Here is a 19,222-nt window from a genome sequence, read left to right as displayed (position 1 = left end):
ACCAGAAGTCCGGTTCCCCCACCATAGTCTCCTCTTAGCGCGGCGTCCTTTTTCCTCTGCCGACTGGAAGTTGGTTCCCCCACCATAGAGTCTTCTCCTAGCGCAGCATCCTTTTTCCTCTGCCAACTGGAAGTCAGTTCCCCCACCATAGAGTCTCCTCCTAGCACAGCATCTGTTTCCTCTACCTGTCCTAACCAAAGCTCTATCAGTTGTGGAGCCGACCAGCAACGGAACCGCAGCAGATGGATGAAAGAGCCACATGCTGCTCCAGAGCCGCGGGTTGCTGACCCCTGGTCTAGACCAGGGGTCTCCAACCTTGCCACTTTAAGCCTGGCGGACTTCAACTCCCAATTCTAGGAGTTGAAGTCCTCCAGGCTTAAAGTGGCCAAGGTTGGAGACCCCTGGTCTAAACAACCTTTGAGATTCTGTTAACTTTATGATTCCATTGGCTAGTATTTTCTGATTTATTTCCTTCACTTTTTTTTTCTGGTTCATAATGTGCCCTTCTGTGCAAATTCCCTTTCTGAGCTGTGAGGCTTGTGTATAAAAAGCATGTGGTTTCTATGACATGAGCAGGTGTGACATTGGTTACAGTTTGTTCTCACTGCTTCCTTTCTATTAAATGATTGTAGTCGGTGGGTGAGTCGCAGTACTACTGCCCAGCGGAGGAAAGATCGTATTCGACAACATTCGGAACACATTGCCCTGGACAATGAGTTAAGGGAGGTAAGCACTGAAGTTAAGAATTGATAAAGTCAGGGGTTTCCGTAAGACTCAGTAATTTGTAGTTATATAATATTTTCCAAACTCTGCTTTAATCACTTAATAATGTGCCAGGAAGAACTTTTCATTCAATTTTGTTTGTGTGTGTGTGTGTGTGTGTGTGTGTGTGTGTGTGTGTGTGTGTGTGTATTTGACTATGTGTGCCATCAAGTCTGTTTTTTACTCCTGGCAACTGCCTAAACAAGTTCCTGCAGTTTTCTTGGCAAGATTTTTCCAAAGAGGTTTGCCATTGCCTTCTTCCTAGGGCTGAGAGAAAATGGCTGGCCCAAGGTTACCTAGGGGGTATCATGCCTCATGCAGGATTGGAACTCGCCATCTCCCAGTTTCTGATACCCATTGCCCCTCACCTCAGTATCTTCCAGCATAGAGTGTCCTGCTGGGTGGCTATAGAGTAGTTTCCCTCTGGCCTTGAGAAGGAGGTGGGAGAAGAGAAATGGTTGCTCAGCCCTGGGCAAATAAATGGCTAAGAAAGAAGCTCAGAAGAGCCCTGCTGTGTTGATCTTGCTATGGGTAAAATGGGGCCAGTGAAGGTTTCGGATAGACTTTCAGTCAGTGTTCCAGAAAAAAACCGAGCTCCAAGTAAAGACTCTGAAGCAAGTATTTTCAAAGTTCCGTTTACTAGAATAGGTAAACTGGCACATCTGGGAAAACCCGAATCTGAGAGGTCCAGGTTTTCCCTCAGTAAATCAAAAACCCCCAACCATCCCCTCAGTCCTCAGTCGATCACATGCTCAAATCAACCACCGTCCCATCTTGAGACATCACTCCGACATCACTCCTTCTCCAGATGCAGTATCGCCCTGACCTTGACCGACAGGAAGAATTCTGTTAGGTCTACAGACAACCCCTCTACTAAATCCCCCCTCCTACTTTCCCACACATGAGAAGATGGCAGCATGGAAGTGTCTGGCCTAATATGGCTTCCAAAGCTGACACTTTCAGGATTCTGTTATGATACCTGAAGCAATGGGGTAACATTCCTGGAATCCCTGTGTTGTCCACCTCACTTGCCTTTGAAGAGCTGAGACCATCTTCTCCATTCTTTCATCTCCTCTGTGTCTTTCCTCCTTCTGTCCTTCAATCCTTGTTGTCACCAGAGATTGCTGCAGGCCCATCTCTGACATTCTATCTACCTTCCCTTCTTTTCTTTTCTTTTCTTGTCCTGCCCTTGGTCTCCTTAGCTGCTACCAACATTGCAATGTGTCATGTCCCACTAGTTCACTCACCATTCCCTTCCATCCCATGCCTCCCCATAGTCATTATTGGTGTCCTTGGCTTCTTCCCACTCTTTTTTTTTTTGAAAAGTTTTTTATTTTTTTAAACATAAAACATAAAATACATCTTTTTAGAGCAAGGATTTGATCTGGTATAGAGTAAATACAATTACTCACATTCCCTCAACCAATTTTGTTCCAAATTTTATCTATTTACATCTTAAAGGCTTCTTCCCACTCTTATCTTCCCCCAAAATTACTTCTGCTCAGAACAATTGAGTTTCATCCCATATCGCTACAAAATAGTCCCACTTCATCCCATGGATGGACCAGAACACCCAAAATACATGTTTCAGTTTAGGCATAGCCTGTTCAGAACCAGTTTCCCCCCCCATATGGAACAGTTCATACATAGAATATTTGACATTATCCCTTTGCATTTTAAACTGTAACAATTCCAGAAATTTTGACAATGTTATTCAAAAATCATCTTTTTTAAAAAAAATCAAATTCAGTCAGGAATATTTGGAGGCTAAAGTACGCAAAACAATTTTGTGGTGCATTCTGAAAGTGCTCCTCACTAGTTTCCATAGGAAACTAAGTTAAACTAAATGAATACATAGATGTCATGTTATTTAAAGTAAGCTTATATCAGGTTTACCAGTACAAGATATTTAATCTTGTTATTGCAAGATCATATAATGGAAAAATGACCTGTTTATAGCTGAATTTGAAACCAGGAGATACATTCTTCCTTAAAACAAAAACCTGTCTGTAATTTTATTTTATTTGTCATTTTCTGACCTTCTTTTAAAGAATATCAATTATAACCACAAACTTTTCAAGCTGTTGTTCTTCTTTTAGGTGGAATGAGCTTAAAAAAACATTGCTTTATGTTGATGTAAATGTCTTCATTTAATTTAATTTGTTTGTTTGTTTGTTTATCTGTGTTATATTTACTCCCTGCCTTCCCTTTGGGATGTTTTCCCTTGATTCACGTGCAGCATGCGCATTTCATCATTTTCTTTTTCTCTGTCTGCTGTTCTGCCATGGGTTCTGTTGGCCTCCTCCAAGCCATCAGAGGAGTTCTTGATTCGCCAGAACTTGATGGCATTCTGGGAGTGGGATCAGGGCCTGCCCCCTCCTTTACGGCCACCTAAAAAATCATTCTCTGAATGTTGCCTGGTACGTGGTGTTCTTTAATTTTGTTTCCACTCCAAGAGCTGCTTCCTTAATCACGCTAGCCACTGCTGTTTTATCTGGTTAGACCATCATCCACTCCTCTATGGTCATTGAAAGTGTGGTTCTAATTGGGCAAGTAGTCCCCACAAGCACCAGAGATCCCTGTTTTATATCAGCATTGAGGTAAAGGTAGAGGTTCCCCTCACACATACTTGCTAGTCATTCCTGACTCTAGGGAGCGGTGCTCATCTCCGTTTCAAAGCCGAAGAGCCAGCACTGTCCAAAGATGTCTCTGTGGTCATGCGGACAGCATAACTCAACGCTGAAGGCGCTGTTACCTTCCCACCAAAGGTGGTCCCTATTTTTCTACTTGCATTTTTTACGTGCTTTCGAAGTGCTAGGTTGGCAGAAGCTGGGATAAGTAATGGGAGCTCACTCCATTATGCGGTGCTAGGGATTCAAACCCCAGAACTGCCGACCTTTCTGATTGACAAGCTCAGCGTCTTAGCCACTGACAGTAGGACATTTATAGGAGACCATCAGATTCAGATTAATGAGCTGGTGAAAAATGAAAACTTGGACTTCGATAGTGTAGCTATTGGACTTTAGGCTCTAGTTTTAATGGTCTTACTAGGATGCCCTTTAGACACCTAAATGTATTACTTGGGACTATGCAAACAATTGTATATTTCAGAGACTGCCTCTCTTGAGGATCTCTACCTCTTTTGTTATGTTGGATAGGTTGGACTTTCTCCAGGTCCCCTCCATTCAGTGTCATTTGGCAGGACCTAGAAGGTGAGCCTCGTCCATAGCTGTGCTTACCACATGGAACAGGCTCTCCCCTGAGTTCTGTAGAGTCCTGACCAATCTTGCCTTCTGAAGGGACATTAAGGTCATGGATCCAATCTGGGTCAGTCACTGGGACCAGAGGTTTAATCTTCTGAGCTTTCAGATTCATTCTGGATACCCATCCGCATTAAGGTCATGGTTTTTTCCTCTCAAGCATTGGGGTGTGATGGGAAGTGATCTTAGTCTTTTTTGTTCTATTTTTTTTTTTAAAGAGAGTACCATTTTAGTAGGGACACAGTGGCTCAGTGGCTAAGACGCTGAGCTTGTCGATTGAAAGGTCAGCAGTTCAGCAGTTCAAATCCCTAGTGCCGCGTAACGGGGTAAGCTCCCATTACTTTTCCCAGCTTCTGCCAACCTAGCAGTTTGAAAGCACATAAAAAATGCAAGTAGAAAAAACAGGGACCACCTTTGGTAGGAAGGTAACAGCGTTCCGTGCGCCTTTGGCATGTAGTCATGCCAGCCACATGACCACGGAGACGTCTTTGGACAGTGCTGGCTCTTCAGCTTAGAAACGGAGATGAGCACTGCCACCTAGAGTCAGGAACGACTAGCACATAGGTGCGAGGGGAATCTTTACCTTTACCATTATAGTGCTTGATGGTATGCGGGGGGTGTAATCTTTGGTGTTTTTCTTATTTGTGTGTTTGTTAGTTGTCTAAAGTTGTTTTACGTAATATAGATAGCATGCATTTTTTCAAATAAGAACATAGCATATTTTTCATAGTAAAAGTAAAACAGGCATTTTACACTATGAGCCTGGCCAGACTAGTTTTCTCTAACTCTAATACCCTCCCTCTCTCCCTCTCCCTCTCCCTCTCCCTCTCCCTCTCCCTCTCTCCCTCCCTTCCTCTCTCTCTTTCTCATGTACACATATCTGTACACATACAAGTGTATGCCATCCTGATTAGCTCCACATACTTTAATTATCCTGATTATAATATCAGCTCTTTTTTGTGGTTGACTTCTTGCCTGCTGCTATTGCAACATCCTTGGTGATTTTTTGATGGGCTTTGGGCCCCTAGAATTGGACATCTGCATGTTCGCCAAAGTCTATCGCTCCCTGCCTCACTAGCTAGAAATTTCTCTACATCTAAATTTAATTAATGTAGTCTTGTAAAGCAGTCCATAAAGAAAATATCACTGGGTATTTATTCTCACTTATCCAATTAGAACCTTTCTTTGAATGGCCAGCACAAATTCCCTTCCTTTTCCTTTTTTTTCTTTTTCTTAATTTGTTCATTACAGTGTTCTCTCTTTTTCCCACTTAGTTGCTGCTTGATATATTCAGAATAATTTGGTGTGTGTGTGAGTGTGTAAACTATGGAATGCTGCTACAAAATTATGGATTATATAACATACCCTAAACTTAGGTGGAAGATGGAAGTTTTGAGCTTTCTCACTGTTGATCTTTACCATCATTCATTCAAAGATTTGGGTACTACCCTACTTCAAATGATTTACGGCAGTACAGTACAGTATATATACAGTATAGTACAGTGATGGTGAACCTTTTCGGCTCCAAGTGCCGAGTGCTGAAAAGGTGGTGCGAAAAGGCATGCATGCCCTGCTCAGGACTGCGCTCCAGGAAAGCCAAACTTCCGGGTTCTAGTGTGCATGTAATCAGCTGGACGGCACACATGCATACACCAGTTTTCGGCCCTGCTGTGTGCGCAAACGACAGCCGATCATCACATGCACGCCAGAAATCCGGAAGACCAACAGGCAAGGCTGAGCATGCGGGGTGACATGGCTTCACGTGCTACAGGTTCGCCATCACAGGTATAGTACAACAATTAAAAAATCCTCATGAAATTAACATAAACATAATACAGTAATCAATTACAGAAGCAACTCAGATCTACTGTTGGCACCACAGCTTATTGGAACAATTTTGGTTTTTACAATGTTGCCAAAAATGAACATGTCAATGTGTTCCATAACGTGGAGGCCACTAGCGAGAAAGTGTCCTCCCTTCACTCTTTCTGAAGTGGAGATCCCAGCAATCCTTCTTGGGATGAATGCTCAGATCTGGCTTACTCTGGTCAGGAGAAATACTTCTATAGATAAATCTGCCTGAATATGTAGGACTTTTAAGGATAAAACTAGCACTTTGGACAGGGACTGGAGGCCTATTGGTAATCAACGCAGGGAATTCCACAAAGGTGTAACCTTACTTAACTTGTAACTTCCTGTTATTGGGATGTTGCATTTTGGCCCCGTTGCAGTTGGAGAGTTGTTTTCGAGGGTGGCCCCATGTAAAGCATATTGCAGTAGCTGAAACATAAGGCACTGAGTACATGAATGACAGTTGCTAGGGCTTTCCAGTCCCAGGAAGCCTGCAATTAACATGCCAACTGAAGCCAGGTGAAAACTTGCCCCTGTATGCAAAAAAAATCTACTGGCATTATTATTATTATTATTATTATTATTATTATTATTATTATTTAATTAAATTTATATACCGCCCTACTCCCGAAGGACGGTGAACAGCCAAAAGATAAAATACACATGGTACAAACGTTAAAAAACCATTTAAAAATACATTAAATACTTTGGCCCAAAACAAATTTAAAACACCCCAATTTATAAAACAAATTTAAAAGCAGTTAAAAGGGAGGTTAGGCCAGACCAGCCTGCTGGAATAAGAATGTTTTGAGGGCACGGCGGAAAGTGCGCAAATCCGGGATCCTCCGTATCTCCGGGGGGAGCTCGTTCCAGATGGCAGGTGCCCCCACAGAGCATGCTCTCCCCCTGGGGGCCGCCAGTCGACATTGTTTAACCAACGGCACCCTGAGAAGACCCCCTCTATGGGAGCGTACTGGTTGGTGAGAGGCTACTGGTGGCAGAAGGCAGTCTCGTAGGTACCCCAGTCCTAAGCCATGGAGCGCTCTAAAGGTGGTAACCAAAACCTTGAAGCGCACCCGGAAGACCACTGGGAGCCAGTGCAGCTCGTGCAGGAGGGGAGTCACGTCGCTCCCATAACCACCCGCAGGGCCGCATTCTGGACCAGCTGGAGCCTCCGGGTGCTCCTCAAGGGGAGCCCCATGTTTTATAACAGAATATAAAATTCTGTTATTGCAGATGAAATTGTTGTAAGACGCTCAGAGTCACTTTTAGTCACATGAGAGCCATATAAATTAGATTAATAAATAAATCCATGAAAACTGTAATACAGTTACAGTTTTAGTTTTAGGGCAGGGAAACCCCTTACAGGAGTTTCTGATAGCCCTACAGTAGCGTTGCCCATCCCTCTGTGTGTTATGTGTGTATTTATTTATTTATTTAGGGACATACAGAGGGGAGGAATCGGCCATGAAGTTGATTCACGGTAGCAGCAGTGTAGTTAATTCAAAGATCAGAAGGGATATGAAGGAAGCCAGGAAAACTTGAGGATTTCAGCCCCTGTTGAAAAGATGTTCCTGATTCCCAGAAATTATTTACTGAGGAGCAGGAGGTCTACTCTTTGAGAAGCATCACAGGGTCAACCTGGTCTATGTGTTTCTCCAACGCCAGCCAGCAGAAATATTGATTGATTAAATTTCTACACTTCCCCATCTCATCTGAGTGACTCTGGATGGTTTATAAATAAAACATAGAATACTATAAAAAACAGATTAAAAACAAAATTAAAAACAAAATTAAGAGGTAATGGGAGTACCCTCAAGCAAGCAACCGCTCCTAGGGTTGCATATCATTCTTAGGCCTCTCCCCATGCCAATGAGTAGAGCTTGTTCTTGACACTCTTCCAGAAAAGCAGAATTTTAGCCTGCTTTCTGTTAAATTTGCTAATTGTGTATATATTGTATATATTAAGAGCCGAGGTGGCGCAGTGGTTAGAGTGCTGTACTGCAGCTACTTCAGCTGACTGCTAGTTCAGCAGATCAGCAGATCAACAGATCGAATCTCACTGGCTCAAGGTTGACTCAGCCTTCCATCCTTCCGAGGTGGGTAAAATGAGGACCCAGATTGTTGGGGGCAATATGCTATTTAGTATACTGTTGATTGTTGTAAGCCACCCAGAGTCCTCGGAGAGTGGGCGGTATAGAAATATGATTTAATAATAATAATAATAATAATAATAATAATAATAATAATAATATTGCATCCTCTTAAAAACAATTCCTATAGATGTCCATGTTACTCTCTGAAACATGTTGCTTCTGCTTCCATGTAAATGCCTTACATGAAACAAGAAAAAAATCCCCTAAAGCAGAGGTCTTCAAACTTGGCAGCTTTAAGACTTGTGGACTTCAACTCCCACAATTCTCCAGCCAGCTATGCTATGCTATGCTGGCTGGAGAATTCTGGGAGTTGAAGTCCACAAGTCTTAAAGCTGCCAAGTTTGAAGACCTCTGCCCTAAAGGATAGGGTTACTCATGATAATGCTCATAATAATACTCATTTGATAGGGTTCCTCATGATAACATCCTCTGCTGCCAGCTTCAAATTACGATGTATAGTTATTACATTTTGATACAAAGTGAATTAGGCAGTCAATATGAGATTAAGCAGGACAGTGGCTACCTGTACCAATTTTGGTGTTCATTCACGTTTTCTTTTCTTACTGGATTAGAAATACATGCAAGAAGCAAGGACCCTGGGGAAAAATCTCAGACAGCCCAAACTCTCTGATCTTTCTCCTGCTGTAATTGCTCAGACAAATTCGAAATTTGTAGAAGGTTTACTCAAAGAATGTCGAATGAAGGTAAGTTTGTTATATGTACGTGCACAGGCAAAACATCCATTTTATGAAGTTAGGGAGTCTCCCAACTCACAAATGCTTATTGATTTTGCTGCTCTGGGACTTTTAAGTTGAAGACCCTTCATAAATGGTCATTGTTCCGCATTCCAGTGAGGTTTACTTGGTATAACAATGCAACTAAACAATTCAGTTGAAATTCACATGGACAGAAATCAAAGCAAAATAGGATTGATTTATTGTTATTTATTTATCTATTTATTTATTAAATTTATATTGCTGCCTATTCGCCCATGGCGACTCAAGACGGCTTACAGAATATAAAAACCACATTTAAAAAGCAGTAAAATTAATAAAAATTCAAATAAATTAATGTAATAAAATCACCCCCCCACCTCCCGCCCCAGCAACAGCAACAGCCGATCACATGAGCCATTTAATGGGCTCCATCCCGCTCTGGGTTCCCCAGGCCCGCTGGCAGTAACTCTTGAATGAATAGATCTGTATTGTCTGGTATACCTTTTTTTAGGGTGAGTTCCAAAATTTACATGTAAATTTACATCATAAAGAGAGAACAGGATCATCCATAAAACCACAGGAGATTAGGCATGAAAGCAGAAAACATTCAAAATGATTTAAACATTTTTAGAATAATAAATGGGTTATTTATGGTGGTGCAGTGGTTAGAGTGCAGTACTGCAGCTACTTCTGCTGATTGCTGGCTGCCTGTAATTTGGCAGTTCAAATCTCATCAGGCTCAAGGTTGATTCAGCCTTCCATCCTTCTGAGCTGAGTAAAATGAGGACCCAGATTGTTGGGGGCAATATTCTGACTCTGTAAATCGCTTAAAGAAGGCTGTAAAGCACTGTAAAGCGGTATATAAGTCTAAGTGCTATTGCTATTATTTCTGTCACTAAGAAAATAACATCATGATTCCAAGTGCATCTTCCTGTTGAGAGTTTTCGAAAGATAGGGTACTCTGTTTGACATAGTTGCCTTCTGATATTTCAGAAAAGGTAAAGCTGAGTTTAAGTTGAGGATTTTAAGCTTTGTAAATCACGTGTTTGCAGACCAAACGTATGCTAGTAGAGAAGATGGGTCACGAAGCAGTGGAACTTGGCCATGGAGAGGCCAACATCACAGGGCTAGAAGAGAATACACTGATTGCTAGTCTTTGTGATTTGCTGGAAAGAATTTGGAGCCATGGATTACAGATCAAACAGGTCAGTGACTTGAAAACTCAAATATGTTCATCTTCTACATTACTTCCATACATTGCCTAAAACATTCATTGCTGAATAGCTCGTCCCTCATCTTGGAAGAGGCTTGGAAATGTTCGAACAGCATTTCAACAGCTTCAGTGGTCCAGAGTCGAATTATAATTAGTGATGATACCAAACTCCAAATCAGTAAATGAAATCTCCAAGCAATCTCATGTAAATTTTGACATGAGACTTCATGTTTTCTTACAATCTGGTATAGTTTAAATTCCATTAAAGCAGTGGTGTCAAACTAGATTTCTTCGTGGGCCGGATCAGCATTCTAATTCTCCGCGGGCTGGCCAAGGGGTGGGGGGAATCGGGCGGACACCTCCTGCAGCACACACACCCCACGCCCTGTTTCATTAACAGAGGCACCGCAGAACGGTCTTTTGTTATTTCTAGGCCGGTCCCGTGGGCCAGATTTAAGCACTTGGATACGTCCCCGCGGGCCTTGAGTTTGATACCCTACATTAAAGAGAGATCCAATCTAGAATTAAGGAGAAATTTCCTGACAGGGATGCGGTAGCTAAGATGCTGAGCTTGTCGATCGAAAGGTTGGCAGTTCAGTGGTTTGAATCCCTAGTGCCACGTAACGGGGTGAGTTCCCGTTAACTTGTCCCAGCTTCTGCCAACCTAGCAGTTCGATAGCATATATAAAATGCAAGTAGAAAAAATAGGGACCACCTATGGTGGGAAGGTAACAGCGTTCCGTGCCCCTTTGGAGTTTAGTCATGCCGGCCATATGACCACGGAGACGTCTTCGGACAGCACTGGCTCTTCGGCTTTGAAACAGAGATGAGCACTGCCCCCTAGAGTCGGGAATGACTAGCACATAAGTGTGAGGGGAACCTTTACCTTTCATAACAGTGAGAGCAATTAATGGCTTGTCTCTGGAAGTTGTGGGTGCTTCATCATCACTGGAGGTTTTCAAGAAGAAACTGAACAGCTGTTTGTTCAGAATGGAATAGGGTCTCCTGCTTGAGCAGGGGGCTGGATTAAAATACCTCCAATGCCCCTTCCAACCCTGTTATTCTGTGTTCTAATTATCTGTTTATTCTTATAAAAAGGGAAAATCTGCATTGTGGTCCCATTTAATTCAGTACCAGGAAAGAGAAGAGAAGCAGGAGCAGCTTGCAGAATCTCCAGGTGAGGATTACAGATGTTTGTAGGGATAATGTTGCAAGAACTATTAGCAGGACTATTAAGAGACAATGAAGGAGAAAGTAAATGACAACTCAGCCCTGAGAAGGACACAGCATTTGACAGAGACGCAGGGTTTTGGTTTTTTTCTCCAATCCTTTTCTAAAAAATAATTGCTCTTTGGTCTTGAAATGTTGGATCTAAACCAGGGGTGTCAAACTTGATTTCATTGAGGGCCTTATCGGGGTTGTGTTTGACCTGGGAGGGTGGAGTGGGCGTGGCTGGGATGGGCGTGGCCAGCTCAACATCACTCATGTCAGGGGCACCTGTGAAGGCTTGAGCACTCAGCCAGAGAAAACGGGCTTCCAAGCTCTGTTTTGGGCTGTGATGGCCTCCTGCAACCCTCTGCCAGTGAAAACGGACCTCCGTTTTCCCTAGCAGAGGCACCGCAGGCCAGTCCTTCACTGTTTCCAGGGTAGGCCTGCGGGCCAGATCTAAGCACCCCATGGGCCGGATCCAGCCCCCGGCCTTGAGTTTGACACCCCTGATCTAAACCATCTGATTTCTACTCAGCAATAAAATAATATCTTTAAGGGTAGTTGCATATTTATGTCCAAGGATATAATGTCTCAGATGGTCTTGCATAGTTGCAGCATTTTAATGTAATGTATATAATGAAATTAAATATGCTATTCTTCTTGTAAGTCAGGATGAATGATAATTTTAGTCAATCAAAGAAAATATGATTTAATAGCCCAAATCAAAGATTTACCCTACCTTTTTTAGGTACAAATATCCCATTAAGCAAATTCGTTGGCATGTATTCATATTTTTAATGCTCTCCCTTGCTCTCTGTACAAACATTTGTCAATTGTGAATGATGATGAGAATTTGGGAGAGTAAAACAAAAGTGAAAGATCTAAGGAATCAATGGGATTATATGACTGGAGTGAAAGTAAAGTCTTTCTTTTATTCCAGTCAGGAAGGACGAAAATTCTTTTCTCGCCTGTTAAATTGTATAAATATTTAAGTCTTTATCTGGTCAGAATGGATAACTCTACACAAACTTATTGAGATCAGGGAGTGTTCTTATTTTACTGATATGAAAAATATGAGATGTAAAAACTGATATCAAGTTATTTGTTTAGGTATAAGTTTTTTCTATTTTAGGATTGTAAATTTACATTAAGACTTTTCTCAAGAATAAAATCTTTTCAGAATAAATTTAGTTTGGTGCCAACCTTTGGCTTGCCCTGCGTAACACAAAAGCTAAACTTAATTAGTCCTGGTTTGTATGTGGATGATGTTCATCTAGAACAGGAAAATAGACTGGGATGTCAAAGAGCATCATGGAACAAGGCAATGGTGACCTTCTTCAGTACTGATACCAAAAAAAACCCTACTTGTCAATGAAATCACCAAGCGTCAAGCTTGACTTGAAAATATAATTTTTGATGATATTCCCCTTAAACATTCAGACTTAGCTCTGGATTAAATAAAAGGGGCAGCCAACTGCCACAGACAAGTAGAACATTCTTTCTATGACTTAATTCGGGTAGATTTCTCAAAGAGGTTTAATATTTTAGTAGATTTCTGTACTGAACATGTTACTAATAAATTAATGAATCTTCTCCTCGCTGCCACTCTACAGTTGCTGTCGGACCAGAAAGAAGGAAATCTGACACGGGTCTTATGTTACCTACTCTAAGAGTTTCACTTATCAGTGATATGAGGTAGGACATTTAATTCCTAAAACTTGGGTTTTAAAGATTTATGCTTCAAATGAAGGGGATCAGAAAGCATCAGAGCTTTCTGACTGTCAAACACAGGTTACCGTGGAGGGTTTTGTGAGTCTGAATAAAAATAATATGAGAAAGAAGGGAGGCAGAATTCTTCCTTTCAAGAAATGTGTAAATTGGACAGTAATGATAGACTAGGCTGGGACAACAGTTCAGATCTCCAGTTAATCATGGAGGAACCTAGGCCATTCATCACATCTCTTGTTAGTGTAGTTTATGGATGTTGCCTTTAGGCCCTTGAAAGAAGAAATAATCTATCATCATTATTACAAGTAGTTCTTGATTTAGGACCGGTCGCATAACTAATGATTACAACTATTCACTTAATGATCTCACCCAAAAATGTTATAAAATCAGATCCAGTCACATGGGTGCCTCGACTTATAACCGTAACAACTTAAGACTGTAAATCCGGTCCCAATTGCAGTCGTAAATTGAGGACTATCTGTATTATCATTCCATTTCAATCTACTCCAGAATGAACTTCTCTTGAGCTGCTTTCCAAATGCTTCAACATTCTGCAAGTTGTTTGCAGGTAACACCTCTAAATGAATTATGTCACCTCCCCAGTGTTTCTTTGGGCATATTCTGGGGTCTTTTAAGGTTAACTGGTAGCCAATCAAGAATTATTTTTCTACAGTGTTGATCTGTTCATTGTGTAATATGGCTGGCCCATTGCCATTTACGGAGGTCTACCTGCTTTGTTGCAATGCATACTCCTGTCTGATTGTGGATATGTATGTGTCTTAATGTATACGTTTTGCATGTGTGCACGAGTGTGCATGAAGATTTCCATTCTATGTATTTTGAGCTACAAAACTATTCAGTTCATTTGAAAAAACCCAAACTTCATATCCCCTTTGTCTCTAAAACAATATTCAGTTTCAGTTTAGCTCTACCAAAAGCTACTCATGACCCAGATCCAAAGTTACGATGGTCACGTGACTGCATTTTGGGTGCTCGGCTATTGGCCTACATGCACTGACAATCTCAATTATACAGTTGTAAATCGAGGATTACCTGTAATTGTCGAGTTCTATGAGAAAGCACATGTGCACTGGTTTCAATCATCTAGATCAGGGGTTTCAAACTCAAGGCCCGCGGGGCCGGCCTGGAAATGGCAAAGGACCAGCCCATGGTGCCTCTGGCAGCAAAAACGGGGTACGGGGGGCTATGTGCGCCCCGCTGCGCCTCGTTTTCAGCCAGGATGGCCTCCTGTAGCACTCTGCCGGCCAAAATGGGGCACCAGGGGGCCATGCGGGGAGCCCTCCGCATGGGGCACCAGGGTGCTGCAGGAAGCCATCCAGGCTGAAAACGCAGGCCCGCCACACCCTGTTTTGGCTGGCAAAGTGCTGCAGGAGGCGTCCATCCCTTCTCTCTCCCCCCCACCATGTAGAGGAGAACTACAAAGCTGATCCGGCCCTCAAAAAAAATCCAGTTTGACGCCCGTGATCTAGATCCAAGCCAATGCCCAGGACAGGGTATTTAAAGCATCCTTGCAAAAAGCCCGAACATGATTATTCCTTCCCAGATTATAGTGCCCAACCGAGCTGCAGCATAATAGAGCTATCATTTGCTGGGTCTGATCTGCTTCCCAGCCTCATTGCTTTAAACATATTTATGCTTACAGTAGAGAAAGCAGAAAACCAGGAACGAAGCTTTTAGCTTTTTGATCTGAGGCTGCCAGGCTTCTCCTGGGTGCTGCTAATATTATTTATTCTCCCGTTGTCGGTTCGCTTGCTTCCATTTTCCTCGGTAGTGTCAGGAAGATGATTGATGTCATCAAAGCTGTGCTTTAAATGGAACTCACCATCAAAGATCGAGGAGTGGGAAGTTTCAGCTTTGATGTCGTCCCTATCAAAAGACTTTAAATAGTTACAAGTGAGTGTTTTTCATCACGAAGGGTACAAATAATGTGCTTGTCATATTTCTCAAGGACTTTTGATCACATGCCTGGCTGTGCGGTGTTTGTAGCCCCAAGAGCTGCTTGTCAAAGAAAGACCGTGTCCCCCCCCAAAAAAGAGAGGGGGGTTGCTTTGCAGGGAATCTTGCAAGCACTAGAAGCAAGTCTTGTTTTATAGCAGTTGTTCGGATGGTTGTGTGAGTCACAGCTCAAAGAGAGGAGCTGTGGGAGTTGCTAACAAAGAACAAAAGGAGTTGGGAGAGGATTATCTTCACTCTTAAAATGGCTGGATGAATCAGAAGGGCTCATTTTACCTCTTAATTTCATGCAAGCAGTGGGGGAACCACACTTAGCGTCGTTATTGTGTGCAAAAACTGATGAACGAAGGTTGGGATATGCTAATGAAGTGTTGACAGCAGCACTATTTCCAGTGCAGCAGCAAGCAAGCTCTGCAGTATTTTTTTAAGTTTCCATACGTTGTAATGAATTGCAGCTGGGTGGCACACGGCGGAGCCCACTTTTGCTACAACAGTGCAGCAATTGCTGCAGGAATGGGGGCAGGGCTGGCATAGGGAGGTGCTAGGGAGGACATTTCTTCCAAGCAGCACATATTCACTGCACCATCCCTTTTCCCTTTGCTCGCTTGGCCTAAGAAGGGGAATTGGGAGAAGGCGCAAAGAACCGGAATTGCAGGATCCACTCTGTCAAAATGAGCTCGTTTTTTGACTCTTTGGAGCCTTGGACTGCTACCCACAACTGTGCTTGGTTTGCTTGCTTAGCATAACTCTTTTCGGTGTGTCACTTATCAAATCTGGGAGCCTTCCTAAATATGCAGTTTTCAGATCATACTTCTCCAACTACAGGGCCATGACTGAGATTCTGGGAACTTGAGGTTCACAGACTCTGGGGTTCCTCTATAATTTGCTGCTTAGATGTTACTTTTGAGTGTGAGAGAAAGCATAAGTTTTGCATATATCGGTGGGTTTTGCATATATTTCATTGACTGGTTTGTTTCATTTTCTTCATTTCAATTTGCTTTCTGGCCTTCTTTATTTTTTTGGAATGATCTCCCCAGCACACTATACAAAGATTAAGCATGGTCTTTAAACTGAAAACAGTTGCACAGGGCCAGTGACCAAGCTTCTTCAGCTTGCTAAGCTACTCTTTCCCTTTCCATAATTTATTTATTATATTTTACTCTGCCTTTATTATTTTTAATAACTCAAGATGGCCAACAACTCCTTCCTCCCCCCTGTTATCTCCACTGCACTGCACTGCACTGCACTGGCTCCCGGTGGTCTTCCGGGTGCGCTTCAAGGTGTTGGTTATCACCTTTAAAGCGCTCCATGGCATAGGGCCTAGCTATCTCCGAGACCGCCTGCTGCTACCGACGACCTCCCATCGACCCGTGCGCTCCCACAGAGAGGGCCTCCTCAGGGTGCCATCAGCCAAACAATGTAGGCTGGTGGCCCCCAGGGGGAGGGCCTTCTCTGTGGGGGCTCCCACCCTCTGGAATCAGTTGCCCCCGGAGATAAGAAGAATCCAGGACCTCAATGCCTTCCGTCGTTCCCTGAAAACCCATCTTTTTCAGCAAGCCGGGTTGGCTTAAGAAGAAATTTTTAAATTCTTTTAATTAGTCTGTGATTCTTAACTTTCGGGCCAAATTTATATATATTTTTAAATGTTTTAATATTTGTATTCTATGTTTTTTATCTTGGCTGTACACCGCCCTGAGTCCTCAGGGAGAAGGGCGGTATATAAATTGGAAATTAAATTAAATTAAATTAAATTAAATAACAACAACTCTGGGAGCTGGGTTGGGCTGAGAGAGAGAGAGATTGGCTCAAAGCCACCCAGATGGTTTTCATGCCTATGGCAGCGCTAACACTCACAGTCTCCTGGTTTCTAGGCCAGCACCTTTACGCTACACCAAAGTAGCTCTACTGTACTAATGTGAATGATGCAGGATCAGCTATATGAACACTGAAGGGCCCTCCTTATTCACATTATTGTAAGAAAGAAATGTGCTGGTTTGGAAGAACGATACTTGTTTGGAAGATTACACTAAGTCAGCTAAATTACATCCTGGGTAATATATATATATATATCTTCTGAAGAACCTAGCTGTCAAGAATGTAAGGACATCCATATGGAACCAGAAGTTAAAGGAAGCCATAAATCTACGCATCAGCAGATACAAAACTAAGGAGGATGTTTAGCTAAAATTATCTCATGTACTATAAATTAGGGCAGGAATTTAGTAATTAGGAAATGACAATTATCATGTAACGGATGTATGTTAACCATATATGGAAAACTGCTGTGCTAGCAAAATCCTTTGTCTTGGGAAAGTATAAAACAGGGGTATTAAATCTCTTTCCTTTGTTCAGATAGCAAGAACCAATTTGCCTCTGAACCTTGCGCAATAAAAACTGTCTCTGGCTGACCCAGGAATGTTGTTTGGTCTCTTCATTCTACAACAGTACCAAAGGGATGATAATTCATTCTGAGAACTCCCAAGTAGTCCAAATCTAGAGACCTTGCTTTCTTATCTTGTGTTGACCATATCACAACATAAATTTTGTAGTGAATCATGTAGAAAACTAGACTTCCCTTTTAAATTTCTCTTCTTATTTATAATATTACCGTTCCCTGCATACCTTTAATTTCATTGCAAAGAAACCCAGGAAGGAGATTTTGGATCACACAATCAGTTAATGAGCAGAAAGTGTCAGAGTTTCTTGCAAAAATCAAATCCAGAAAGCACATGCAGGCGCAAACTGATTCAGCCGGATTCATTAACTTCTTTATATACATATAATATATGAAGATAAATGTACAATACCAATATAGATTCTTCTTCAACGTAGTAGCAGTTACAAGTAAAACACAAGGCGGAGAGAACAGTTGGTTTCATTTCAGCAGAGCAGACTAGTTTCAGTTTCTCTGCACAGACTCAGAAACTGCAGACTAAGACACGCCCTGGCTCCAGTCTGTCTCAGCTCCCAAACAGCCCTCATTGGCTGACTTAGTTGCTATGCCTATACATTGGCTGACCTTGTTACCATGTCCTATTCCAGTTGATGAATATACTCTGACAGAAAGGACATTCTCTTGATTCTTATTCCACGAGCTTGAGGTTTCTCCAGCCTTACACTAATAGTCAATTTTTCTGTAGTGTAGAAATGCTTTCCAATAGATGTTAACTGTGCTTCTTCCTCTTCTTTTTTTCCTGAAGGCACATTCAGAACATGAGTGAAATAAAAACTGATGTGGGTCGGGCTCGGGCATGGATAAGACTGTCTCTTGAAAAGAAGCTCTTGTCTCAACATCTGAAGCAGCTTCTCTTTAATCAAGCTCTGGCAAGGTAAGTTTTCCAAGGCTGGTCCTTCTAGAATCCTCATTTCAGGTAGCAATTGGATGTGAATCTTTTCCAAGAGTAAGTTAATCAAACTCAAAGGGAGCTTCCTACTAATTAAACAAATTTGGGATTGCATATGAAGTATCTTTTTAGTTCTACCTGAATATTAGGAACCTTTGCTTGGAATTGAAGTAACTTAAGTTTCAGTGAAAGTAGCTTTTCCATTAGCTTTTTAATGTTCTTGAAAGTACTACTATCATCCTCAACCAGCATGCCAATTAACTCTTCATTCAGTTCTAAATTATGAGGCTGAAAGGCAGAAAACATGACTAGTCTAGAATTGAAATGGAGGAGGGGAAGGGTTTGAATTAAACTTTGTTACATCGCTAAGATTCTTGAGCTCAGAATTCTTTTGATTCTTTATGTATATCTAACTCAGGTTGTTGTTGGTAAGATATTTCTTACTCCCTGCAGGAAACTGTACAAGCGGTATGCCTTCCTGCGTTGTGAAGAAGAGCGGGAACAATTTCTCTATCACCTTCTTTCTCTCAATGCTGTGAATTACTTCTGCTTTACAAGTGTCTTCACTACAATCAGTAAGTAGGGATAGAAGGCTGAGTGTATACTTCCATGAAAAAGCCTGTAATCAAGCCACCCAAAGGGAATTATCTGGAGTTTTCTGGGATTGATTGATTGATTGATTTATTTATTTATTTATTTATTTATTTATTTATTTATTTATTTATTTATTTATTTATTTTATTCAATTTGTATACCGCCCTTCTCCTAGTGGACTCAGGGCGGTGCACAGCCAGAACTAAAACACAGACCAATACAAAATTTAAAATTTTTAAAAGAATTACATGACTTTGGCCCAAAATTTAAAACATTCAAACTAAAACCCATTGACAATTTAAAAAGCTAAAAAAGTGGGGTGATAATAGATGATAATAATACATGATAATAGAACAATATGTTATACTCAATGGTGGGACTTGAATAACTTAACAACCGGTTCTCTGGCTGGGTA

General features: G+C 41.8%; 1 protein-coding gene across 2 annotated transcripts in view; it reads left to right on the top strand.

Moving 5' to 3' along the window:
• Positions 1-19,222, top strand: part of DENND5B (DENN domain containing 5B) — a 125,687-nt gene that overhangs the window by 83,621 nt on the left and 22,844 nt on the right. For both annotated transcript variants that reach the window (XM_034403498.3, XM_034403497.3), the window contains 7 exons: positions 633-726; positions 8,602-8,733; positions 9,798-9,950; positions 11,057-11,135; positions 12,781-12,862; positions 18,070-18,198; positions 18,667-18,788. In XM_034403498.3, coding sequence (XP_034259389.2) covers positions 633-726; positions 8,602-8,733; positions 9,798-9,950; positions 11,057-11,135; positions 12,781-12,862; positions 18,070-18,198; positions 18,667-18,788 — 791 coding nt within the window. The remainder of the gene's footprint in view (positions 1-632; positions 727-8,601; positions 8,734-9,797; positions 9,951-11,056; positions 11,136-12,780; positions 12,863-18,069; positions 18,199-18,666; positions 18,789-19,222) is intronic.

Source organism: Pantherophis guttatus, chromosome 7, assembly GCF_059756535.1.
Source record: "Pantherophis guttatus breed Tessera chromosome 7, ASM5975653v1, whole genome shotgun sequence".
In the NCBI taxonomy this organism is placed as follows: domain Eukaryota; kingdom Metazoa; phylum Chordata; class Lepidosauria; order Squamata; family Colubridae; genus Pantherophis; species Pantherophis guttatus.
The sequence above is the reverse complement of the archived record's forward strand: the minus strand, read 5'-3'. Positions and strand labels throughout refer to the sequence as shown.